This window comes from Lynx canadensis, chromosome E2, assembly GCF_007474595.2.
Source record: "Lynx canadensis isolate LIC74 chromosome E2, mLynCan4.pri.v2, whole genome shotgun sequence".
Taxonomy (NCBI): domain Eukaryota; kingdom Metazoa; phylum Chordata; class Mammalia; order Carnivora; family Felidae; genus Lynx; species Lynx canadensis.
The window spans coordinates 52752591-52778270 of NC_044317.1; the positions used below are offsets into that span (position 1 = coordinate 52752591).

A 25680-nucleotide genomic window follows, 5' to 3' on the forward strand; every position below is an offset into this window, starting at 1 on the left:
GCCGCGCCTAGAATCAGACCACTAAGAAACAGGAAGTATTCTGTCCCTTTAATAGCTTTGTTTTGGGGGTGACTCCCCTCCCCGAGTGGGGAGACTTGGAAAGGACAGGCGCAATCCTCGATGGGGAGTCTCAGCGACCATGGGGGGCACCATCCACTGTAAGACAGACGACACCGGTGGGGGAGAGTTAGTTTAGGGCACCACAGGCTGGACCCTGCAGAGGGGCGGGGGCTGGGCCGCGTAGGGCTCTAACCACAGGGAGGCTGCGAAGGGGGAACCCGGAATGTACCAGGTCGACAAGCTGGAGAAAACGGTCAGATTCTGGGCCGGCACTGGGTTGAACCAGCAGGAGGCAGCAGGAGGGTGGAATAGGGACGTCCAGTTTCAGCATCAGACTCAACTACGTGAAGGTATTCATGGGCGGGGGTGGGGTGGGTCTGGGCCAAACCATGTGGAGAAGCCGGAGAGGTGGCCTTTAGATCGCAGGGCTGAGCCACAGGGAGGCGGCAGAAAGGGAAGGGGAGTGTACCATGTTGATTTCCAGGAAGGGGGTGTGTGTCAGATTATGGAACACGATGCGATTGTACCACATGGAAACAGGGAAGGGATCCGGGCTGTACCATTGTGGAAAGCCATAGCAATAGGAACCACGGCCCAGTAGTTAATCGTACCACAGGGAAGCCAGGTGGCTCGGGTTCGGGTTATATACAAGTTGCAGGTTGCAAGCGGTGAAGAGGAAAAGACAAATCACGGACCAGCAACGGTCTGTGGCGTGGAGGTGGATTGTACCATGTTGACACACACGTAGAAGGGAGAAAGCGAGCGCGAGCTCAGGAGGCTGGACCAAACAGAAACGGCAGAGGGGTGGGTAGGACTGTATCACTTTGGGAAAAGAAGGGGGGGGGGGGAAACACATAGGCGGGTTAGACCAAGACGTGCGGGGGAGGGGGGTGCAGACTGGACCATACCATGCAGGCGGTAGTTGGGGCCTCGGCAGCGCCTCTCGGGGTGCCGGGGGTCCCTGTTGCCCCTCAAGGCCCTGTGGGCCAAGGGCTGCAGGGGCCGGCCGTTACCGCTGAGGCTCTGGAAGATCTGGGACGGAGGATTCTGGCTCAGGAGTCTCAGGGAGTGCATCTGCCGTGGGAGGGGGTGGGAAACTGAGAGTGAATAAGGAACGGTCCGGGTGAATGGTCTCAGGGGAAGCTCCGCCCCTCGGGCGGGTGGGCGGGGCTTTGCTCAGCCCCAGCCCACCCCCAAAGGTTGTCTGACCCTCCCAACAGTCGGACAAGGAAGAAGGGAGGAGAGTAGGTGAGGCCAAGGGAGGATGCCCAGGCCAGGGAATGGGTTAGCCAGGCCAAAGGGGCTGCAGGGCACAGTGGGTCACCTGGAGGGAGGTAATATTGAGGGCCCGGTCGATGAGGATCCAGGTGACAGTCTCTGAGCAGGGCGGGGTGCTGAGAGAGCCCTGATAGGTGATGAAGCCAAAGGATTCGGGGAACAGGAGCTCCAGGCTCAGGTCTTGAAGAAAGTAGGCATCATCTGCGGGAATACCGGGCGAGAGTGAAGAGGAGTGCCCTTCTTGAGCTCCCGTCCTGTGCACACACTGCTCCCCCAGTCCCCCACCAATGCACCAGGGACTTACTCTTGTAGGAGATGCGGGTGATGGTGTCACGGTTAAGGAGGCGGCTGAGGAAGGGGTTTGAGCTGCCGGCCACCTGTGTGGGGGTACGAGGTGAGGAAGTAGGAATCCAGAAGCCCGAGCCCCCAATCCCTTCCTTCCCCAGAACGCGGGAGCCTGGGCCTCCCAGACTCCTCTGGCTCAGACCCCACCTTCCCTCAGACTCTTGCCTGGGCTCACATTGACAAAGAGGCTGAGAATGGCCAGGCCATTGGGGCCCCGGGAGGCGGCGCTCAGGTTCCCATAGAGTTCTTGGTTGAAGTGGATGAGCTGCACCTGGGAGGGAAGCACAGAGTGGGGGTCCCCCAGCAGAAGGGGAGGAGAGAACGGGTACAGCTCTGGGCCCTTGGGGTCTCAAGTCAGGTTAAAGCTTAGTGCTCGGGGGGCTGTTCTATGAAAGAAGATGGGGTGAGGCCTCAAAAGAAAGGTAAGGTGGGGGAGCAATTGGGTCAACTTGGGGCAAAGGTCAAGGGTCAGAGGTCACTGGCCACCACCTCCGCAGAGAACCCCTGGTGGTTGATCTGGTGTTCAGAGCCGGCTCCATCGCGCGCTCCAAACAGCAATCGCAGTTCACTGAGTCGATGGCTATAGAGGAGGGGCCCCCCAGACACGTTGACCACGGGCCGGGGTGCAGGCAGGAAGGAGACATGGCGGCCGGTGTTGTAGAGGGTTCCCCGGAGCTGCGGGAGAGGTGGAATGAGGTGGAAGCCGTCACGGGGACGAAGAGAGATGTTCTCGCTCCCGCATTCCACGCCTACATTTCCTGCTTCCGACAGTCATCTAATCATTTAGCATAGTTTCAACACCAGTGACTTTGCAGGCTCTGTTCTGGTCCGTGGCAGGTGCTCACGATCGCTGGATTTATTTCACTAACAAATATTTATTGAGCTGCTACTATGTGCCATGGATGCCAGGAGGAGAGCATAACAAGTAGGCAAAAAAACCCTGGGCCTCATGGAACTTGCATGCTAAGGGAGCAGACACAATAAATAAGGAATCACATAAGTAACTGCTTAATGAATTACATCTTATGCTCATGCAGTAAGGAACTGAAAGCTCTCAGAAGGTGTAATGGGAAACCCAGCCTAGATCGGGGGTGGGGTAGGGTGGGATGAGGAAAGGCCATCACAAGAAAGGGACATTTGAGTGGAGACCTAAAAGATAAGCAGGAATTAGTCGCAAAGAGCAGAGAGAAGGGCATTCTGGGAAGAGGAAACAGCAAGTGCAAAGGCCCTAAGGTAGCCTGTTTCCATGACAGCAAGGAGGCCAGTGGGACCAGAGCTTGGTGAGCAAAGGAGAGGAGATAGGAGCCAGATGGTGCAGGACCTTGTGGACAATGACGGGATGTTTTGTATTTTTATTTAAATAATTGAAAACACACACACACACACACACACACACACACAGAGCTAGGCTCAGGTCATGATCTTTGGTTTGTGGGTTCAAGCCCCATGTTGGAGCCCGCTGCAAGTTTTCTGTCTTTCTCTCTCTCTCTGCCTCTCCCTCGCTCATGCTCGCTCGCTCTCCCTCAAAAGTGAATAAACATTAAAAAAAAAAAGAAACGAAATGGCACTGCAAAGTGGGCAAGATTACGTGGAGGCTAGGACCACACCACCTGGGTTTGGATCCCAGGGATGGCACTCTAGCTGTGTGACCTCAGACAAGCAACCCAATCTCTCTGTGCCTCAGTGTCTGCATCCATAAAATAGGGACAGTGATAGCACCTGCTTCATGGTGTGGTTTCTGAGGGTTAGAAGACTTATTATCAAGCTTTTAAAACGGGGCCTGGCACCGAGAGCGGTTTGTTTTACAATCGCCTTTACAGATGTGGAAATACTAGCGAGCCATGTTTGGGGAGGGGGGAACAGGTGATCCACTTTCGAGCGTAAGGAGCCTCCTTTCCACCCAGTGTGTGCCCCTCCTTACCCCAGGCTAGATTTCCACCTCAGAGACCCACCCCCACTCGTGCCCACCCCCAGGGGATTGGGTAACCCCTCCCACCAGGCCCCTTACCTTCTCTCCCCCAGTGCTGAGTCTCAGTGGGGGCAGAAAGGGGTCATAAAGGACCCTCTTCAGCTCCACGTCCACGGGGCTTTGCCGCTTCCCCACAGCACACAGACTCCAGGCGGCATTCACCAGGCCCCAGAAGGGAGGCCCTGGAAGCAGGGATGGGGCAGGGGGGCAAAGGAGTCAGAAACAGGGACTGGATCCCAGTGCTGGGATCTGCCCACAAGGCTGTGGTCTGGACTCCCGGATCCCAGGAGAGGAAGGGCCAGAGACGGCGACTCCTGGGTCCGAGGGAGGAAGGGGCTGGGATCCAGAATCCTGGGTCCTAGAAGAATCTTGGAGGAGTTTCCTAAGACCATCTAGCACCCTCCTGGATGAAACCGATCTGAAGTCATTAAGCCATTGGGGGAAGGAACTACAACTCCCAGCAGGCCTGAGGGCAGCCAGCCTACCCATCCACTGCCGGCCCGCCCAGGCGCCCATGGGAGTCGTAGTTCTTTCAGTCTCCCGTGTCCCGCAGCTGGATAATGAATGTATCGGGGAGAGGAGTTGCAAGACAGGGCTGGCCAAGGCAGGGGAACCGGCCCGCGACCCACTGGTTCCCAGGAACAGCCGGGACCTACCTGCCTCTTTCCTTGCAAAGGGACACGCGCTCTCTTCCACCCCCACACTCTTTCCTTCCACTCACTCCCACTCACTACTTGAAATGCACATATATAATGTCCCATGGTGAGCTCCCGGGTTCAGAGGCTGGGCCCAACTCCTGAGGGAGGGAGGAAGGGGCTGGGACTCCCGGGTCCTGTGAGGAGAGGGCTCCTGGGTCCGAGGGAGGAGGCACCCAGCAGCCCGGACTCCTGGGTCCCCGCCCTGGCTGCACCTGGCACGAAGTTTCCCTGGAGATTATCCTTGTAGCTCCACCAGTCTTCCGGATCAGGTGCAGGTCCGATGTGAGCTGCGGAGAGAGCAGCCTGAGCCCCTCTCCTGGGCACCCCCCCCAGGGGCTCCTGCCCCAACCCCCCCCCCCTCACTGGGCCTTACCTGCTGCCCCCAGTGCGGCCCAGAGTACCAGCGCTCGAGGGGCGCTCAGTCGAGCTGCAACCCCCATCCCCGGGAGGCCTCTGAACGACCCCTTCCCAATGTCCCGGCCCCCTCTCTCAGCTCCTCTGGCCCCTCTTTGTGGGACCCAGTCCCTCCAGGACTGCCAGCCTGCCTCTCCTCCCCACAGGGAGACCGGTTCCCTGAACACCGAGGCGGTGGTGGGGAGGACCGAGACTCCCCAAATCCCCTCCCGCCTCCTCTCCCTGCTCTCCCTTCCTCTCCTCCTTCTCTCTCTTTTCCCCAACCCTCCAGCCTCCCTCTACCTCCTGATCTTCCTATTCCTCTCTCTGCCTCCTGCTTCTCCCCGGGGTTACCTCCTGGTTTCTAATCCACACCCCCCCTCTTCGTTCTGTCTTCTTCCAGCTCCCCCCCCTCCCCCCAGCCACCTAACCCCATGTCTCCATCCTGCTTCTCTTTCCTCCTCCCGGTCTCTCTCTGTCTCCAGCTTCTCTCTCTCCCTGCCTCCCCACCTCCTCCTCTCCTGCCTCTCCTGTTTCTTCTCCGTCTCTCTCTTCCCTCGTCCCCGCTCCCTCCTCCCCCCTCCCTCTCTTCTCTCTCTGGGTGTTATTTAATTTTTTTGTCGTTGTTGCTGGGGGGGCGGGTGATCTCACAGCAGCGAATGCTCCTCGGCCTGGTGTAGGGGGGATGCCCAAGGGGCAGGATGGAGGGGTCGCTGGGGGCCGATCCCCAGCTTCCAACTGTGCCGGGGCCATGGGGGCGGGGCGGGGGGGGGAGGTTGGCCGGGACACCTAGGGCCCGGAGCTGGCAGTGCCCATCCTCCGCAGAAGGGGGAAGGGGGGGGAGCTTAAGGTGGCGCTGACAGTCCTCCGAAGTCTCGGTGCTATGGTCCCGCTGGCGCCGGAGGATGCGAGGTCCCCCGGCTCTCGGGGACCCGGGTTGGAGCCCGCACCGGCGCCTGCAGCCCCCGCCCCCCGCCCCGCTCGGCCTCGGCTGGGGGCTGCCTTAACCGGGCTGAGGGATCCCCTGGGAGATCGGGGTGCAGTGCGGGCGGCTGACCAGGAGGGGGAGGCAGAGACCTGGAGAGGGACCGAGAGCCGGGAGGAGGAGCGGGGGAGGCGGAGGCGAGAGAGCCGGAGGTGAGGTCGGAGAACTGCAGAGGCTTGGGAAGGGAAAGGGACCCCGAGATGGACGCGGGGCGCCAGGGCGGGGGGAGACCGCCGGCTGGAGATGGGGAGGCCAGGAGGGAGGGCGAGAGAGACAGAGACACACGCTGAGAGAGAGATCCAGGTAGAAAGACGCGGCAAGTGAGAGAGAGAGAGAGAGAGAGAGAGAGAGAGGAGAGAGAGAGAGGTCTTCTATGACCTAATCTCCAAAACCAAGCACCATCACTTCTGTTTTCTTCTGTCCCTCAGAAGTGAGTCGCTAAGTCTCACTAAGCCTAAGAGATTAGGCCCCTCCTCTCGAAGCATCAGAGAATCCACGAGAGAGAAGAGGGAGAAGAAGAGGGAGACAGAACAACGGGGAGAGATGGACCCTGAAAGCCCCGTGAGGCTTCGAGGTCAAGGAGACACATATTCAGAAACTCAGTGACACGTGGAGAGAGATGCTTGAGGGAACTATGGAGACAGGGAAAAGAGGCAAGACAAAGGAAACAATGGCGATAACACGGTAACAACAACAACAACAACAACAACAACAACAACAATAATAATAAGTTACAGTAATAAGCAGCTACGACATCCCAGGCAGAGTTCTGAGACTTCCTGTGAACTCGCTCGTGTAATCCCCAGCCGCCCAGTGGGGTAGAGGCTGTGGTCCCATTCTACGGATGAGGAAACCAAGGGTCAGAAGCCATCAGTGACTTGCCCAGAGTTCCCCACTTAGGAAGTGGAGGAGCAGAGGAGGAAAACAAAGACGAGAGGTGGGGAGGGGCGCCTGGGTGGCTCAGTCGGTTAAACATCCCACTCTGGATTTCAGCTCAGGTCACGATCTTGCGGTTGGTGGGTTCGAGCCCTGCGTCAGGCTCCGCACTGTCAGTGCGGAGCCCGCTTGGGATTCTCTTTCTCTCCTCTCTCTGCCCTCCCCCCTCTCAAAATGAATAAATAGACTTAAAAAGAAAAAAGAGGAATGGAGGAAACACGATGGAGGCATAGATGCAGAAAAGTGGGGAAAGCGTCAGGAAGAGTGGAAGAGGGACCCAAATCTGATGGAGAAAAGCCGCCCTGACTGGAGTTTTCTAGACACCAGGCCATGCCATGCACCCTGTAGGCTTTATTTCAACCCTCAAAGCTGCCCCGTGAGGTGGGGTTAAAATTAGCCCCATTATAGAGCTCTTCCTGCCCTTCGGTCCTGTCCCCATGCTTTAATAATAATATAAAAAAAAATTAGCCCCATTATTCAGATAGAAACACTGAGGCTGGTGAGAGAAGCGACTCATCCAAGATATAGTAGGTTGGATGGTGCCCCCACACACACGAAAGAAAGAAAGAAAGAAAGAAAGAAAGAAAGAAAGAAAGAAAGATGCCTCAAACCTGTGAATGGGACCTAATTTGGCCAAAAGGTTTTTGCAGCTGTGACTAAGTTAATGACCTTGAGATCAGATCCTCCTGCATTATCTGCCTGGACCCTAAATCCAATGACGAGTGTCCTTATGAGAGAAAGGCAGAGGGAGATCCGAGATGACAACGTGAAGACAGAGGCACAGATTGGAGTGATGTGGCCACAAGCCAAGAAATGCCAGGAGCCACCAGGAGCTGGGAGATGCGAGGAAGGATCCTCTCCTGGAGCCTTCAGAGGGACCATGGCCCTGCCGACACCTTGATTTGGGCCTCCGGGCCTCCGGAGCTGTGAGAGAATAAATTTCTGTTGTTTTCAGTCACACAGTTTGTGGTCATTGGTTATGGCAGCCGACCTCACGGGTGGGGAGAAATACTGAGAAAGTCTTGGAACTTTTCGGAGACAGGCAATGACGGAGCCAGAGATACGTGGAGGGAGAGACAGACAAGACACTTCACTTCCTGACACGTCAGGAAGAGTAGGCTCTACCTAAGAGTTGGCTCTCCTCCTCCGGGAAGCCCTCCCTGATGCCCCAGGCTGGGTCAGTGCCTACTGAGCACATCCCTAATGCCCTGTGCTTCCTCCGTTAGAACACAGATCCCATTAGAGGAGGGACTGTCTCCTGTGTGTCCTCTCTCAAGGGCCCAGGCCTGACCCATCTCTGGGTCCCCAGCATCGCCCCACACAGGGCACATGGGGCTGTTCCTCGGGAGAGAAATCGAACATGATTGAATGAGACCAAACTTCCCATGTCTCTCCCCTTGAGACTCTGGCTCCCTCCTATCTGCTTGGGAGACACTTGGGTTTCCTGCAAGGTCCAGCAAGGGCCTCACCTCCTCCAGGAAGCCTTCTCTGATCTAACAGGGGAAGCCCCAAGCTGTCTCCATTATCACACATCACAACCATGTGACTGTATGTAGGTCTCTCCCCTACAACACCCTCCCCCTGCAGGGCAAGTCCTGGGTCTGACTCAGGTCTCCATCCCAGTATTTCCCAGGGAGACCTCAGGAGGGTATGTTGAATGAAGGAATAAATGAAGGAACGGAGTCAAAATAGAGACAGTGGCAGAGAAATGAGAGAAATGGTGGAGAAAACATTTTTGTGTAGGGGAGGGGGGACTAAAAGGAAGGCTTCCGTGGGCGCCTGGGTGACTCAGTCTATTGAGCACCCGACTTCGGCTCAGGTCATGATCTCGCGGTTCATGGGTTCGAGCCCGGCATCGGGCTCTGGGCTGACCGCTCGGAGCCTGGAGCCTGCTTCGGATTCTGTGTTTCCCTCTTGCCCTCTGTCCCTCCCCCACTCGAGCTCTATCTCTCTCTGTCTCTCAAAAATAAATAAATTAAAAAAATTTTTTTTCAATGTTTATTTATTTTTGGGACAGAGAGAGACAGAGCATGAACGGGGGAGGGGCAGAGTGAGAGGGAGACACAGAATCGGAAACAGGCTCCAGGCTCCGAGCCATCAGCCCGGAGCCTGACGCGGGGCTCGAACTCACGGACCGCGAGATCGTGACCTGGCTGAAGTCGGACGCTTAACCGACTGCGCCACCCAGGCGCCCCAAAAATAAATAAATTTTAAAAAAGAGAGAGAGAGAGAGAGAGGAAGGCTTACAGGGCCTCCTGGCTTCTTGATTTCAGCTCAGCTCAGGTCTCACGGTTCCTGAGTTTGAGCCCCACATCGGGCTCCATGCTGACAGTGCAGAGCCACCTTGAGATTCTCTCTCTCTCTCTCTCTCTCTCTCTCTCGCTCTGTCCCTCTTGCTCTCTTTCTCTCTCTTTCAAAATAAATACATAAACTTTAAAAAAAAAGAGAGAGAGGAAGTCTTCCAGGTGTAGGTGACATTTTCCCCTTTGTCTGTCCCCATAATTGAGGCCCAGGTCCAAACTCCTCCTCTCCCTGCTGGCCTCCCCCTCCTGGCTCTCCCTCTGCCTCCGGCCTACCCTTTACGGATCCCAGACCTCACCCTGCCTCTGCCCTAGTCACAGAGGTCCCACTGATGCCCAGCACCCCTGGACAGAGTGTCCGACCCTCAGCCTTTCTTGTTGTGACCAAATCCTTCATCTGTCCTTCAAGGCCTATCTCAAATATCACTTTCTCTAAGACACGTTTCCTGATCTCCGGGCTAGGTTCACAGCCCTCTCTGGGCTCTCCCAGTGAACTGAACACCTCAGTGATTAGAGGACTGGCTCTCCCCTTTCTTTAGCTCATAGACCTCCCAGGGCTCCCCAGGGCCCCACGGAAAAAACACACAGGCCCTCAGCCTGGCCTTAGAGGCCCCATATGCCTTGACTACCGCCAATCCCCAGCCTAATTTCTCTGGTCTAACCACACAAGGCCCTCTGGCTTCGAGAACTTTGCACCAACTGTTGCCTCTAACTGGGGTTCTCTTTTCCTCTTCTCTGCTGGGCAAATTCTTACTCGGTCTCTTAGATACTGCAGGAGTCTACTCTTCTAGGAAGCCATCAGCAATGGTGAGGTGGGCAGGAGGCTCCTTTGAGTTCTGGAAGCCACCTGTGTGGCCTCCACGATAGCACACAGACAGACTGGGCTCGCTGCCCGGAGGCGGAGGGAATGGCCAGGCCGGAGGTGGGTCCCAGATGTGGATTTCACGCCTATTTGTCTCGGTCGCTGGGAACAAAGTTTGGGTCATAGGGAACATATGGGGCTCACCTCGTTCCTCAGTTTCATCTCCTGCCTCCCTGACCCCTGGGTGGGAGGCAACAGGGCCAGGACTCTCCAGGCCTGGATGGTTCCCACAGCCTCTTTTCAACTCCTCGCCTTGAGAGCAGGGAGAGAGAGCTGTTCGCAGCTTCCGCTCTCTTGGGGGAGCCCAGCAAATTCTTCCAGATCTGTGTTCTCTCTGTCTTTTGGGCTCTTCTTTCCTGAGGGAGCTGTGGCCACCAGGCATTTAAATACACACACACACACACACACACACACACACACACACACACATATTAAAGTTTATTTCTTTTGAGAAAGAGAGAGATCATGGGATGGGCAGAGAGAGAGGGAGAGAGAGAGAGAGAGAGAGAGAGAGAGAGAGAATCCCAAGCAGGCTCTGTGCGGTTAGTGCATGTTCTAGATCTGCTGTCTCCAGGAGGCTAGCCATCAGCCACTTGAGCTGTGGGTAATGCAACTGAGGAACCGAAGGTTAAATTTTATTTCATTTTAATCAACTTAAACTTAAATAGCCCAATGTGGCTAGTGGTTACTGTATCACACAGCTCGGCTCTAAAGAACGAAGTTTGAAGGCCTGCTGCTTGTTGTGTGACAGCTGCTAAGACTCTTGGAAGAGACGACTAGGAATTGGGGCGCCTGGGTGGCTCAGTTGGTTAGGCATCCGACTTTGGCTCAGGTCACGATCTCACTGTCCGTGAGTTCGAGCCCCGCGTCGGGCTCTGTGCTGACTGCTCAGAGCCCAGAGCCTGTTTCAGATTCTGTGTCTCCCTCTCTCTCTGACCCTCCTCCGTTCATGCTCTGTCTCTCTCTGTCTCAAAAATAAATAAACGTTAAAAAAAAATTAAAAAAAAAAAAAAAAAAGGAATGCTGGCCAAACCTAAACACACCTGGGTTTGAATCTCTGCCCTCACCTCAACATGGAGTCCGCCCCCCACCGGCCCCAGGAGCCTCAATTTCTTCATCTGTATAAGGGGGATAATAATAGGACCAACCTATGTATTCAACAAATAATTTGAGTACCTATTGTGTTCTAGGGGCTGTGGTTACAACATGGAACAAAACAGACGCAAATCCAAGGTCAGGACGGCAGGAGGTGGAATGCAATGCCATGACCAGACTCCTTTGAATCTCAGCCTCTCTTTTCCTGGAATTGCCAAAAGGCTGCTCTGCCTAAAAAAAAAAAAAGGCTGTTCTGCCTAGCACTTCATGATGTCATAGCATACTCTGGGTTCTGGGTTCTGATTGGCTAAGGGTCTGGCCTAAAGTCAGGCTGGCCGATTGTCCGAAACATTCTTTCTTTTTCTCTTTCTTTGATAGTAAAACACCCTATTTAGCTGGCTCCAAGACAGCACAGCATTAAAAGTTGTTTTTCCACCTTCTCTTGCAGCTAGGTGTTGTCATATCACCAGATTCTGGCCAATGAGAGAAGAACAGAGGGATTGTATAGCAGTTTTTGGAAAATAACCCTTAGAAGTCAGCTGTGTGGGACTTTTGGCCTTTTCTCTTTACCTTCTTCCATCCTGATGCACTCTATGGATGATGGAGAGGAAAGCCAGGGGGTTCCAGGTGGCTTGACTACATTCAGATTTTTCTTATTTGTTTGTTTTTTGTAATTGGCTTCACCCCCCTCGTAGAGCCCCTCTTGGGGCTTGCACTCACGACCCTGACATCAAGACCTGTGCTGTCAACGCAGAGCCCAACGTGAGGCTCCATCTCGATCAAGAGTCGGACGCTCAACCGACTGAGCCACCGGGGTGCCCCTGACTTGGGTTTTAAAGCCACCATCCTGGTTCTGTCTGAAGAAAACTCTAAGTAGGGGGGGAGAGGGGAGACCAGTATGGACACTACCGTAATAACCCAGGAGAACAATGGTGGGGGCTTGGACCACGTGGTGGCAGTGGACGTGGTAAAAATGGCTGAATTACGAACATATGTAGTGGATGGAGGGTACAGGATTTGCAGATGGACAGGACATGCGGGTGGAGTGGGCCATTTCCTTCCTTTTTGTTGGCTGGAGGGCCCGTCCTCTCTTCCTAGCGCCCAATGACATCATGGCCCATCCTGACTCTCCATTGGCTGAGAGGCCTTCTTTCTTCTCAGGGAAGGAACAGGGTTGCTCTCCAGGCCCCAGTGGACGGTAAGTCACATCCTTTCCTCTGAGACTCCCTCAGGGCATTCCCTCGGTGACTCTCCTGCAAGGATCACCCAAATTTGAAATTGTTCTTGACTGTGGCTGCAGGGGGCAGAGGTGAGGTGGCGAGGAAAGTTCTAGGCTATGACAACCTTCCATTCCATGGTACTTACTGCTTCTTGCTTTTTTTTAGCTCCACCCCTGTGGCCCGTAGGGACCCAACTGTTGAGTGGGAATAGAATTCTGCTTAGCAGCGGGGCGCCTGGGTGGCTCAGTCGGTTAAGCGTCTGACTTCGGCTCAGGTCATGATCTCATGGTTTATGAGTTTGAGCCCCACGTCAGGCTCTATGCTGTCAGCTCAGAGCCTGGAACCTGCTTCGGATTCTGTGTCTCCTTCTCTCTCTGCCCCTCCCTCCCCAACTTGTGCTCTGTAATTCTATGTCTCTCAAAAAATAAATAAATGTAAAAAATTTTTAAAAAAACTTCTGCTTAGCACCAAGTGATGCCCATACCACTCTGTGGCTCCCAATTGGCTATTCTCTCCAGAAAGGGTTTAGGCTGTACTTCAAGACCAGATGAACCTCAGTCAGAACCCTCTTTGGATATTCACTCCAAGTCCCTTTGTTCCTTTCTCAGAGACTATCCTAGGGGCCATCAGGAACACAATGTTCCTAAAGGTGGAACTTTCTGGAAACCCGGCACTGCTGTCCTTTTCCTCTGGCGCATCTCCCGCCATTTCAACCCACCCTCCCTCCCACTGGCTTCTGGCCAATCGTCAAGCAACACAAATCTGACCAGCACATACATAGGGATGTCTTTCCAGCCCTTTCGCTGGGTTTGGCATTTTGTCAGGGGGCACTGCCATACTTCAGCTCCGCACGTTTTCCTCATTTTGCCCCTCCCAGGCCCTCCCAGCACATATCAGGTGTCTGTGGCCAAAAATCCCCAAGAGTTGAGACTTTATTTAGGGGACTGGCTGCCCAGATCACAGGCCAAATGTCCTCGCAAGAGGCCAAAAGCCGGGCTCCCGGCCTGCCGCCTGCGCTGAAGGGTCCCTCCAGCCTGGCGCGTGCCAGTGACGTCAGCGGCTCCACGGCGCCTGATTGGCTCGCAGAGGGATGCGCCGTCGAAGTAGAAGCTCGCGGTCGCTCCCAAGTTCCGTCGTCGTCGTCGTCGTCGTCGTCGTCGTCGTCGGCTGCGGAGGCCGAGCAGGTGGGGCTCTAGGGCTCGGGCCCCGGGCTCGGGGTGGGAGGTCGCAGGCCGCGGCAGCCCCCGGCGCGCTCCTGCAGCTGCAGCCGCCTCAGAGGCCGGACCCAGCGTGGCCTCCAGGGCAGCGCGACGCCGTGGCGGTCGAGGACCAGGCGCGCGGGGTCGGGGCCGCCGGCCGCGCTGCCCAGCAGCAGGTAGTCGGTGTCGGGCCGCAGGCGCAAGCAGCCGCAGGCCAGGTCGGCGCGGGGGACCCAGGCGTCCTGGCCACCGCGACGCACGGGCCGCGCCCGCTGCTTGTACACGGCCAGCACGCGCACGGCCAGCCGCTGCCACGCCGGGCCCGCCGCCTCTGACGCCAGGACCTGGGCGCGGAGAACTGCGGGGAGGGCTGCCGTCAGGCCCGGGCTGGGTGTGGGGGGAGCCCCTGGGGTGGCGTGGGGTCGGTCTTGGTGGGGAGGGAGGCAGGATCCCCGGGAGGGCTCCCAGGATACCATTAGGAAGGAGAGAGACCTTGAACGTTTGAGGGTGGGCTGTCTGGGGGGCTGGCCCGGCGTGGGGGAGACGACGGTGGGGCTTAGGGAGTGCCAGGTGGGGTTCGAGGGTTGTAACTATGGAGGCCAGACTGAGAGAGGAACCCAGGAGCATGGGACATGCCAGGTGGGGCCCTTTGGGGTTCATACTGGGAGTAGCAGATGCCCGAATTGGGCGTAGGAGAGGACTAAGGGGACCCTACAGTGGGTGTGGCCGGGAGCAAGGCGGAAGAGGCAGGTCCAGGGTCTCTAATGTGGCAGCGTGAAAGATGTCAGAAGCAGAGCCCTTGGGAAAGGGGGGACTCTGGGACGAATTTGGGGGCCAGAAGGAGGTCAGAACCTAGAACCTGAGGTCCTACTGGTGGTGATTCAGAAACATGTAATCGCTGAAGGGCCGAGGCGAGACATGTCAGAGGAAGGACTCTGGCTGGCAAGCTAAGTCTGTAGGGCAGAAGATCTCTGTGGGAGGCGGGACGAGAAGTTTCCACCTTCCAAGTCCTAGGACACTAGTGGCTAGGACCAGAGGATGATGATCCTCAGGGAGGAGAGGCCTGGGGGGGTCTTACACCATCGAGGAAAGCCATGGGCTGGGCTGAACTCCTGAGTATCTAAGAGATCTCTGAGGTCACGGGGCTGGTGTGGACTGATGGATTATGGCACTTCAGGGTGCGTCTCTGCGAGAGTGGGGCTAAGGCGCCGAATCTAGGACCCCGATGGGAGGCGGAAAGCGTCTAAGATAGGCAAGACCATCCATTCAACCAGTTCCCCTTTCTCCTTCCATCCCCAAGAGGCCAGCTGTCTCCCTCAAAGATGTCCAGCTGAAGGAGACAGCGAAAGTCTGAAGGCCGAGAAGGTGGGGGAAAAGGAGACAGGAAGATAGGGAACGCCCCCCACTCCACTGCCCCTGCCCCCCATTTATCTTCTGTCCCGTTAGGTCCTAGATCAGGAAGGGTCCTTTAAGAGCCCCCCCCCCCCCGCTTCCCACTTTAGATGAGAACTGGGAAGCCCAGAGAAAGAGGCGGGCATCAGAACACCTGGCCGGCCCCCAGCCTTTTTTTTTCCTCCCCAGCACTCACCGTAGTCCTGCTGGCAATACCTCCAAAGGCTCATGTATACCCTGGTGTCCGAGACATTGCAGTAGTTTTGACACTGAGGGTCTGGGGAGGGTCAGGCCATCTGCAGTGGGCTCCCGAAGCCTGGACCACAGCATTCTACCCCCTGCCCAGCCCCGCGTGCCATCTTGACGGACACCGGAGGGGGGGCGTGCCCCAACCCTGGGGACTGGGCTCGGTGGGCCACCCCTGGATCCCCCACCTGGGGGCCCAAGCAGCCCATCCCCGATCCCGCTTGCTGCCAGGGTTCTCCACACCAGCCTTACCAGAGCTGTAAGCGCCAGGGGTAGGAGCAAGGGGGGTCGTCGCCTCTGGAATTCCTGTGAGAGAGGAGAAATTTAACCTTAGGGGTCCCCCCCCAACAGGAATCCAGCCCCCCCCCCCCCGTGTCTATTCCCTTAAGCACCCTTCACCCTCCTCCTCCAGGACCTGGAGTTGGTCCCTAGTCCCTTCCTCTTTCGGATCCGGGAATCTAGACTCCCAGCCCCCTCCTCCCTGGGGACACAAGAGTCTGGGCTCCCGGCTTCCTCCCTCCCAAGACTGAGGGGCCTGGAGTTTGAGGCCCCACCTCCCCCCAGGGACCCAGCGTCTGTTGCCCCGCTGGAGATGTGAGAGGTCCCCTTCCCGTCCCACTTAGGACAGGCGGCCCTGCCCCTCATGACTCACGCTGGCAGGGCATCCTGGGAGAGCGGCTCTGCTGGTAGCCAGGACCACAGCGGTTGCACGTCAGGCCGGTGACCCCTAGCTTGCAGGAGCACTGCCCGCTGGTCTGGTTGCAGATGCCACCCGTCGCCCCAATAGGGTGACACTGGCAGGCTGCGTGAGGAGAGGGGCCGGGGATCTGGAGTGTCTGGGCCCCGGGTGCTCCTTCCCAATCGCCCAGCCCCCTCCTCCCTCAGACCCAGGAGTCAGGTCCCGCCCGCCTCTCCTCCTAGGCCCCGCTCCAGGCTACACTCACCCCTGCAGGCCTTGCGGCTGGTGATAGGCTGGCCGGGGTCCCTCCAGAACCCCGGGCGGCAGTAGTGACAGTGGCGCCCAGCCGTGTGGTGGCGGCACCGCTCACAGACGCCCCCGCTCCGGCCGCCAGACAGCCTGAACAGCTCCGAGTTGAACCTGCAGCGTCGGGCGTGCTGGTTGCAGGAACAGGCTAGAAAGAGGACGGAGCAGGCGCGCGTCAGGCCCGGCCTTGCTGCTCTGGGCCCCGGGCTCGCTCCCCACTGCCCGCAGGAGAAGAAATAAAGCGCGAGAGCGGCTACAAAGAAGAGATGGCCGGGGGTCCCGGGGTAAGCCTGGCTCCCCGAACCTCCTCGTTCTCATCTTGGGGTGCACTGGATTGAAGTGGGTAACCCCGAGGGGCCCGATGGACCGCCCGAATGTCCCTGAGACGCTGGGGTTCAGCACGAGCGCTGCGGGCACGGGCTGTGGAGTCAGACCCCGCACGTCCGCTCCCCACTGTGTTCCTCGAGCAAATGACTTTTCTGCAGCTCAGCCTCCTTTGCCGTAAGATGACAGTTCCGATGTCTACTACTTCCGGAGGCTTAAAGGAAACCAAAAGGATGTGAAGTTCTTGACCCGGGGCCTGACCCAGAGCCTGCCCTTGCCTGTGGGGAGTTTCTGCGCGCCCGGTGCTGCACATTTCGTTCTCGGAACGGCTCTGTGAGGTTCACGGCTTCCAAAGTAATACAGCTGAGGGGGTGGCAGGGGCAGGGTCGGCCCCCAGGCCTTCTGGCTCGAGTCTGTGCACCGCGCAAGCAGGGTCCAGTGTGGCCCGCGCCCCGCGCGAGGATTCTGTGCGGTGTGTGTCTTCCTGGGGGGCTCTGGTCAGGGAGGCAGTGGGCGTCGAACCTTACTGCTTCTCACAGTTACCACGAAACAGCTTCTCGGGGCGCACCCCCAGGGATCTGTGGTTCTGGCGAGCGAGATGCTGACTCAGGGGTTCGCGGGCCGTTCTTTGGAGAGATTTAAGGAGGGGCCTGGGCTGGCAGGGCCCGAGAACGCGGAGAAGCGGTGGCAAGGTCAGCAAACTGAGGCAGCCATGCGTTCTTGGGAAAATGAGGCCCCTCTCTAAACCGTGGCTTCCTCCCATCCAGTGGGGACCTCAGTCCTTCTCCCCCAGGGTTTCCATGAGCCTGGAGGCGGCTGGTGCTCTTTAGATTATCAGTGGGAAGAATCTGGCTTTGGATTCCTTCTGACCTGAGGGTGATCACTTCACCTCACTTGCGCCCGGAAAACTCTGGTGACGGGGAGGGGTTCAGATCACCCCCGTCGGTCAAACCCGCGGCTCTGCCACAGGACTTAGTCCCACCCTGTGCGCCCAGACCCTGCTTCCTCACGACACCGTCGGCTTCTTGCCCAGATTCAGAGTGCCGGCGCCACGCTCGGCCTGGGGCCGTGTGGTGACCCTCAGACAGAAGGCCTCCCCCGCTCCCAGGCCCTGTCCGGGCCCAGGACGACCCCCGGCCCGCCCCCAGACAACGTGAGTCTCCCCTCAGGGCTCAGATCTGGCTGGTAGAGCGGAGCGGAGCTTCCTCCCGGGGCCTGGTGCGGGGCCTGGTAACAAACGCACACCATCAGCCAGGGCGGCAGAGGCCGGAGGCAGAAGAGAGGGGGCTGTCTCTGAGGAGGGGCAGCTGGCACATGGGCAGGGCAGGGCCCAGACCCTGGAATCCCCCGCCTGGAAAAACCCGAGGGAGGGTGGAGGCAGGGAAGGTGTGGAGCTAGCCGGATGGCCCGGTGGATCGCCCGTTATCTAGGAAGGTCTGTCTTCCCGAGTCCAGTCCCGGCACCGCCGCTTGCTAGCATCGAGACTTAAAAGCAAGTGGGGCGGCCCCTCGGGCCCCCACCCTCTTCATCCGGGGAGTGGTAACGTCGGCGATTCCGCAGTGAGGCCTTCCTTGGCGCCAGGTACCATATGCTAAGCTTTATTGTAAGGACTCTATGCATATCAACTCATTGGGTTTTCACCACGGCCTGTAGAAGAAGTGCTGTTACCAGCCCCGCTTGACAGGCGGAGGAACCGGAGGCACAGAGAGGTCAGGTCACTTGCCTGTGGTCACACAGTCATGGAGCAGAGGACCTGGGATTTGAGCCCAGGCCGGCTGGCCCGCCGCTGAGCCCGAGTGCCCATCTGCCACCCCGGGGCACCGAGTGTGACGGCACCTGACAGGAGCCAAGACCCCAGAGCGGGACTTCCGGAGCTCAGATTCTTGACCGTGCCGCTCCCTAGCTGTGTGTGCTTGGGCAGGGGCCTTCTTCCCCTCCAGCCTCAGCCTCCTCATCCGTGCAAGGAACCCGATGACAAGCCTGCCTGGTACCCAGCAGGCGATGGGTACATATGTGTTCATGAATAAATACTTCCCCCATGTGGTTGGTTTGGTGACTCGGGAAAAGTCCCGCTGCCCTGTTCCCCACAACCGTTGGGTAGATATCACCGGAGCACCTGCAGCAGCGGCATCATAATGGTGTGTGGGGCAGAGGCTGGAGAGACTGGAGCCCCCAGTGGGCGGCAGAGAGTCAGGCAGGTGGAGCCTGCGGGGTGGGGGGGGCGGGGGGGCGGGGGGAGACTGCGGGGGGGCGGGGGGAGGCTGTGAGGGGGGGCGGGAGGAGCTTGTGGGGGGGCGGGGGAGGCTGTGGGGGGCGGGGGGAGGAGCCTGGGGGGGGGCGGGGGGAGGCTGTGGGGGAGGCGAACGGGGGATCCGCTCAGGAGCAGTGGGGGTGAAGCAAGGAGCAAGCCCGGCTCGGGCTCGCAAGGGGCGAGCACACTGCCCGCAGGGACCAGGGACCGGCTGCTACTGCCAGAGCCTCGGGGGCCGAGTGGTGGGTGGGGGCAGGAAGAGGGGGGCCCAGGACTCACGCAGGCAGGGGTGGGGGTGCTGGGGCGTGGCGGGCCGCCAGGGCCAGTCTCGATGGGACGGGCGGCAGCTCTCGCAGCCTGGGCCGGTGGTGTGGTGGCGGCAGCGGCAGCGGGGCGGCCGGGCGCGGGCAGCACAGCGGGCAGCGTGGCCGTGGCACTGGCAGCGGCCTCGAACGCCACCTGCCGCCAGCCCCGCCCGGCCCCCGAACTCCACGCGGAGGTGACTGACCACCACGCTGGACTTAGGGCCCGGCGGGGCTCGGAAGGTCACCTTCTCGGGCCCCCCCAAGGCCCCAGGCCAGGCGGGTCTGCGCCACAGTGATCTCCAGGGGCCTCCGGTGGCCCAGGCAGCAGACAGGACCAGGGCCGGGGATCCTGGAGTGCAGAAGCGTAGGCTGACGGACGTCAGGAGGAAGGGGCCACCCAGGGCCAGGGTCAGACTCCCGTTGCAGGTGGCCCGGGGGCTGAGGTCCGCCCCCAGGGAGAGGGCACAGGCCTGGGGACAGGAGGCCGCCAGGCCGGCCAGCTGGGTCACCGGTGGGAGGCAGAAGCGGGGGCGGCCACCTGGATGGTAACACGGGTCTGCGGTGGCCTGGCTCAGGAGGAGCAAGAGGGCAAAGGTCACGGGCATGGTCCTAGCAGAGCAAGTACCTGCAGAGGAGGAGAGGAGAGGAGTGACCAGGCCGAGGGTCGTCGGTCACCCTCCACCCCCTGCTCCCCGCAGGCTCTCTGAGGAACCCTAGCATTCCATCCTCGGCCCTGCCCAAGCCCCCCTGCCCGGCTGCTTCTAAGCGAGGAAAATAGTTCCATCTGGGGAGAATTACTGTTTACATAACCCAAAGGGAAAAGAACGCAAGCAAAATTGAGAATTTTGCCTGAACTAATCCGTAGCTTAACACCCCAGAGCTATCGTCAGTGTCGTGTCGAGGGGCAGGGGGCCCTGGGGAGAGGGCAGGGGTGGGGACAGAGGGGGAATCCTAGAGAGGGCACCAGGGGGAGGGGCATTGAGAGACAGATGAAACTCAGAGACAAAGGGACAGAGGCACAGACGGCCGAAGACAGACAGGAGGGGACACAAGTGTAAGGGAAGGGCCAGGTGCAGAGAAGGAGCCACGAGGAGAGAGGACCGGACACAAGGGGAGGCCAGAAGGCCCAGATGGAGAGCGGCTGGGCACCCAGATCCACAGGGAGTGGAGGGGATAGAGTGCCCGGGAGCCTGGGGCCCGGGCAGACAGTCAGACAGACAGGCAGACCTTGAGGCTCGGAGATACCCAGGGAGCAGGAGGAGAGCAGAGAGCAGACAGCCTGGCTTGCCTGGCCCGTGGGGGGGGGGGGGGGGAGAGAAGAGGGGAGGGGAGGGGGCTGGGGGAGGAGCTCGGCAGGGGATCAGAAGTGGGAGGCCAGGCCCCCAGCCCACGAGGATCAGAGCAGAGGCCCTTTCCCACGTGGGGCCCTAACCTTGTTCTCCACACCCAGGGCACGGAGGGGGATTATCGCCAAACAACCCAGCGGCCTCCACTGCCACCCACCCCCAGCCTCCACCCTGCCTTAACCCTTTCCCACCCAGGTGCCAAGCCCAGAGAAGTATGCTGAGGAACCGGAGGGGGGACACCCGGGGACCAGAAGCCTAGGTCACTCTGGAGCTGAAAAGCGGGGTTAAGAAAGCTGGTGCACGAGTCCCCCTTAGAATTCACGGTGGGAGAACCCTGTACTTGGATTTCTGAGGACTTTCTTATAATCTCAGCCCTCCCCACTCCCGCCTGCCATCCTAGGCCTCAGGGTCTGGAGAGCAGAGCCCCCACATTGTCCGCCCCCCCTAAGGTCCCCAGATTAGAAAGGGGAACGGATGTGGGGGGGTGGCAGGTGCTGAGGAAGCGGGCAGAGAGAGAGGCAGGACAGGGCAGGGCCAGATGCCCAGGCGTCCAAGGGGGCCCGAAGTCCAGACCCTGGGATGGCAAGAGCTGGGAAGGACTGGGGTGCTGAAATGCCCCCCTGGTTTCCCGCTCCAGGGCTGGCAGCCCCTAGTGAGGAACTTCCTCAGGTTTGGGGGGTCTTAGAGCCTTTCTGGGCCCCACTGTCCACGCCCTTAGCTTGCTCCCGGCCTGGGAGTCTGTGAGGCGTCTGGGGGTGCAGGTGGGGTCCCATCCTCCCCCAGCCTTTCACAGCCCCGGGTGTCCCCACTGCAGTTGCCGTGTGCAGAGACCACGTCCCCCTGCCCCAGATGACCGGCGTCACCCTCCGCCCCTCCCGAGGGGCCTGGCGCCATTTTGCTCACTGGCGGCAGCGGCATTTGCCCCGTCCGTTACCGCCAGCCTTGTTAAGGGCCTGGCCCCCGCCTCCTACCTCTCCTTTCTGACCTGGGTGGTTCATGGGGTACCACTTTCTGGCCCCTAGCACCTCGGACGGCCAGGCCGTGAGTCCCCCGGTGTTCCTGAGGGGTCCAGATGTCCAGCCTCCTGTCCCTACCCGTCTGGGAACCGGAACACACCTCCCGCACCCCCCCCCCCGCCCCGCCATAAGGAGAAAAGCCTAGCTGTGTTCCACCGGACCCACAGTAGGCCCCCCTGGCTGGGCGGTGTGGGGGTCCGCCTGGAACCCAGGCTACTTTTCCCTGGCTTTTTTGCACACACCCTGCCCTTTGCCCCTGATGTTGGCCAAACCTGCACCCAAGAAGAGTGTCCTCTGCGGTGCGTTCCTCCCGTGCTCTCCCGTCCCGCGGGAGCTCGGCGGCGGCGTGGGCTCTCAGGAGTGAGTGCAGAGTGGCTGTCGCCAGGCCCCAGGCTAGTGGGGGTTCTGGGCGGGAGCTCAGAGCAGAGCCCGCAGAATCCAACACCACCACCGCTCCCCCCAACCTCCCCCCCCCACCCCCGCCCCAATCCCCTTCGCCAACCGCAGCCACGCTCTCCCCACAGGGACCCCAGCCAGCCCGCCACCCGGGACTATGTGGAGCGCCAAGGACATCGCCCGAGGGGGACAGCCCCGAGCAGGCTGGCCCAGGAGGCTCAAGGCAGGTAGGATGGGACAGCCGGCCAGGTGGGCTTTCCCGGGTCTCGGGTCCCCACCGCACTCCCACTTAGACCCCTGCCCCAGGACTCCCAAGGGCAGGCGGTCCGCTGGGCTGAGCCCACCACGTGGTGGTGCAATCGATGGGGAAGGGAAGGGGCTGACCGGCCAGGCGGCTTCAGGGCGGCCACTGGCCCACACTGAAGGGGGACCCCCAGCCAGAGCTTCCTCCCCTCTGGAACCTTCTGTCAGCTGTGGGTGAACTGAGGATGAAGGTCAGTCATTTTCAAACCCCAAAAATCGGTGCTTTGGGGGGGATCTGGACAGCCACCGGGAAACCCAAAGAATTGGGCCGCTTTCTGAGATGGTGGGTGGGGAAGGAGGAGAGGGGATAAGAGTCCCTCGACCTAGGACCTAGCGTTGGAGGGAGGAAGCAGGGACCCCAGCTCAAAGCGGAAAGGCCTTTCCTGCGAGGCCTCAACACTTCACTCACGGAAATTGTCATGCTGATGTGACTGACAACCCGATGGTTTTGACTAGAAAAATAAGGCTCTCCTTCACTTCCCGCTGAGAAAAGCTGGGGCGGGGGAGTATCGAGAGGATAGGGCACAGATATTTGCTGCCGCGCCCTTGAGTGCCTTCGTTTCGGCGCCGCGTGGACCCGACCCTGACAGGGATTTGGGGGTCCGCTGGCGGGACCCTGTCCTGGGGTCGGGAGAGCACAGCCAAGGGGCTGTGTGATTCTCGTTCTGGGTGGCCCTCACCCGCCAGCACGAGCCGAGCGGGAGCCAGGACAAGGACATCGGATTTGAAATTAAGCCCGGAGGAGCAGTTAACCGCGAGAGAAGGAGATCGGGGGCAGAGACTCCCCTAGATCACAGGGCGCATACCGGTTCTGGGACGGCGGTGTGAGCGACAGGGTAACATCACTGCACGAATCCATCCCGCAAGTGCGCCCCAGAGTCCCTCCTGTGTGCAGACACCCCGCTGAAGCTACCACCGCGAACTCCTACAAACGTCCCCGCCCTTGTCAGTCAGGCTTACAGTCCAGAGAGCGATCGCTTCGGACAAGTAGTAAGTAATTCTGCTCCAGAGGATGGCGGAAGGTGGCCAGGAAGGTGGCGAGCACTGCGGAACAAAAGCGAGCAGGGAGGTGGGGGTGGGGGGGTGGGGGTCCGGAGGGGACATCCGGGCTGAGACCCGAAAGCGGTGGGGACACACCGCAAGCCACCCGAGCATCATCGTGGGGGCTGGAGCGACACGGGCAGAGGGCAAGGCCAGTGCAAAAGGCTAGTTTGGCTGCCAGAGAAAATTCCAGGAAGTTTAGGTCGCATTTTACTTTCCTCCCCATCCAGGGACAAGAAGTTTCTTAAAGTAATGTGACCTGGAGGGAGGCTTTCTTCCTCGCTTTTGGTTTTCATAGTACTTACTTATTTATTTATTTAGGAGAAGGGATTCCTCAAGTATTGGGCACTTTCATCCCCACAGAGGAGGAAGCAGAACCCCCACCCCCACCCCCACCCCCAGGGCACAGCTCAGCCCAGCAGTGTGGGACCCACAGCTCTGGGCTTGCGGAGATCTTTTGCCCCTACCTGGGCGGCCCAGACACGGCAGAGGCCCCACAAGGCAAGGCAGGTCACATTCCACGTCTAGCTGGACTGAGAGTGTGCGGCTGAGGGCTCTCCCTGAGGAATTCTCGAAAAATCCAGGACAGTAACTGACAGCACAGATCCCTGAGCCACACGGCCTGGGTTCAGATTCACGCTCTGCCTCTCTCCTAGCTGCATGACCTAAAGCAGGTTTCTTTTTCTTTTCTTTTCTTTTTTTTTTTAATATTTATTTATTTATTTATTTATTTAGAGAGAGAGTGAGTGTGTGTGGGGGGGGGGGAGGGACAGAGAGAGAGACAGAGACAGAGACTGGGAATCCCGTGCAGGCTCCTCACTGCCAGCGCGGAACCCGATTCGGGGCTCAAACCCACGAACCGTGAGATCCCGACCTGAGCCGAAACCAAGAGTCCGAGCCGCCCAGGTGCCCCTGAAGCAGGTTTCTCAACCTCCCTGTGCCCGGGTGCTCTCATCTGTTAAATGAGCATAACAGTGTGCCTTCCTCGCAGGAGATCAAGAGGATTAAATGAGCGAAGACAGGCTTTTGGTTTCCTCTCTGAAACTCTGAAACTCTTTAGACCAGACACGATTCAGAACCTGTGTTGGCACCATAATGGGGTCCCTAGACTGTATGTTAGGTAGCTCCCCTGCGGGATCTGGGCAGCATCCCATAATCCAACTCTTTCTTTCTTTCTTTCTTTCTTTCTTTCTTTCTTTCTTTCTTTCTTTCAATGTGTATTGATTTTTGAGACAGACAGAGACAGTGAAAGCGGAGGAGGGGAAGAGAGAGGGAGACACAGAATCCGAAGCAGGCTCCAGGCTCTGAGCTGTCAGCACAGAGCCCGACGCGGGGCTCGAACTCACAAACCTGGAGATCGTGACCTGAGCCGAGGTCAGACGCTTAACCGACTGAGCCAACCAGCCACTCCTAACGTGACTGTTTCTGTAGCAAAACACACGGACATCACACTGAGCAAAGTCTACAAATAGCCGCGGGTCAGTTCAGGCCATGTTTTGTCCCCGGATGAGTTCAATTCGGGTGGGGGGTTGGCCACCCAACTGGAGGAAAGTGGCCAACAAGGAAATGCGGACTGAGATGGTAAGTCTGGGGCCAGTGCCTGGTGTGTGGCAGGAACCACAGAAGCAGTAGCCTTAATTCGCTGTTTTTCTGTGGGTTTCTAGTTGTTCATGCTGAGAGAAAGCCAGGAGAGGGAGCTCTTGAGATTCCTGGAAGCGGGTGGCTGCTGGGCCGGCTGCCTGATTTGCAGAAGTGGGGCAGGGAAACAGGGGGGCCTTGTTCACATTTATTGATAATTTGTAGCTGGTGAGACCAGAGCACTAAACCAAGTGCAGCACCCCCCCCCGGTTTGTTTTTTTTAAAACAAGTCAACTCTGCACCCAACACGGGGCTCACACTCACAACCCCGCGATCAAGAGTCGCACGCTGTACCAACTGAGCCAGCTGGGTGAAGCGCGGGGTCCTTTTGAGTGCAGGCCGTGGGCCGCTGCACGGGTCACACGCCTGGGTGGTGGGTACCTTTGTCCTGAGCGGCTCCCTCTTCCCCGGTAGCCCAGGCTCTAGTCCCGGCTCCGCTCACCCCCTCTGCCTTTGGGACCTGGCCAGCCCCACAAGCTGGCTAGAGCCTGAGACCTGAGTCCTCCATGTAGGACCCCCCTGAGCAGGCCCCGAGCTGGCAGCTGGTGTGATAAGGATTGGGACAGAGTTGTCAGGAGGCACGTGAGCAGAAGGGCTCCCCCTTTGGAAACCAGAGCGGTGGGCAGGTCACTTCTCGTACACCCCGGTGGAATGTGAGGTCACACTTAGCTTTGCTGTGGAAGAGCCAGCTGACCTTGCTGGGGACCCACGCTGAACAAGCGACGTTTGAGGAGGGCCCAGGAGTGCTCAGATTTCCCACAGGGGTCAGATTAATAAAGTGAGGAGCCCCGGAATGTGGGAGGAGGAGGAGAGCTGAGGCAAGGCCCACAGCACCCTGACGTTTGAGGGGAGCTGGCCGGGGGAGAGATGGGATGCCTGGAGCAGGGGAGGACAAAAGCCAGATGATGAAGAGTCCCCCCCCCCCCCATCCAGGGCTTCCTCCCACACGGGCCCATGAGACTCCTGAGCTGTGGCCGCTGGAATGGCCACAGGGAAACCGCAGATACAGAAGAGAACAGAAAGCCGCGCAGGACGCGCAGGACGCCGCTAGACAGGCTGGGATGACTTGTGTGAGGAATGAACCACTGGAGGGTGAG

General features: G+C 58.9%; 2 protein-coding genes across 2 annotated transcripts; both read right to left on the reverse strand.

Annotated features, from left to right (window-relative positions):
• Positions 1-33: 33 nt before the first annotated feature.
• CA11 (carbonic anhydrase 11) lies at positions 34-5195 on the reverse strand. Its single transcript, XM_030297845.1, has 9 exons — positions 4724-5195; positions 4563-4637; positions 3692-3834; positions 2173-2358; positions 1859-1954; positions 1643-1715; positions 1385-1539; positions 969-1134; positions 34-156 (listed from the first exon to the last, which is right to left on the reverse strand). Exons 1-9 carry the CDS (start codon positions 4788-4790, stop codon positions 131-133), a joined length of 987 nt encoding a protein of 328 aa, XP_030153705.1. The 5' UTR covers positions 4791-5195; the 3' UTR covers positions 34-130.
• A 7860-nt stretch (positions 5196-13055) lies between these two features.
• Positions 13056-20170, reverse strand: NTN5 (netrin 5). The gene is made up of 6 exons (XM_032591324.1): positions 18818-20170; positions 15923-16111; positions 15631-15780; positions 15231-15284; positions 14929-15009; positions 13056-13698 (listed from the first exon to the last, which is right to left on the reverse strand). Exons 1-6 carry the CDS (start codon positions 19446-19448, stop codon positions 13334-13336), a joined length of 1470 nt encoding a protein of 489 aa, XP_032447215.1. The 5' UTR covers positions 19449-20170; the 3' UTR covers positions 13056-13333.
• Positions 20171-25680: the final 5510 nt, after the last annotated feature.

What these genes read in the sequence shown, in the direction of transcription:
- CA11 (XM_030297845.1), bottom strand. Translation starts at nt 4,790, where the DNA reads ATGGGGGTTGCAGCTCGACTGAGCGCCCCTCGAGCGCTGGTACTCTGG. An exon ending in GGCCGCACTGGGGGCAGCAG is followed by an intron (nt 4,638 to 4,723) that starts GTAAGGCCCAGT and finishes CTCTCTCCGCAG; the next exon opens with CTCACATCGGACCTGCACCT. An exon ending in TTCTCAGCCTCTTTGTCAAT is followed by an intron (nt 1,716 to 1,858) that starts GTGAGCCCAGGC and finishes ACCCCCACACAG; the next exon opens with GTGGCCGGCAGCTCAAACCC.
- NTN5 (XM_032591324.1), bottom strand. Translation starts at nt 19,448, where the DNA reads ATGCCCGTGACCTTTGCCCTCTTGCTCCTCCTGAGCCAGGCCACCGCA. An exon ending in GCACCCCCACCCCTGCCTGC is followed by an intron (nt 16,112 to 18,817) that starts GTGAGTCCTGGG and finishes TCCTCTTTCTAG; the next exon opens with CCTGTTCCTGCAACCAGCAC. An exon ending in CAGCCGCAAGGCCTGCAGGG is followed by an intron (nt 15,781 to 15,922) that starts GTGAGTGTAGCC and finishes CTCCTCACGCAG; the next exon opens with CCTGCCAGTGTCACCCTATT.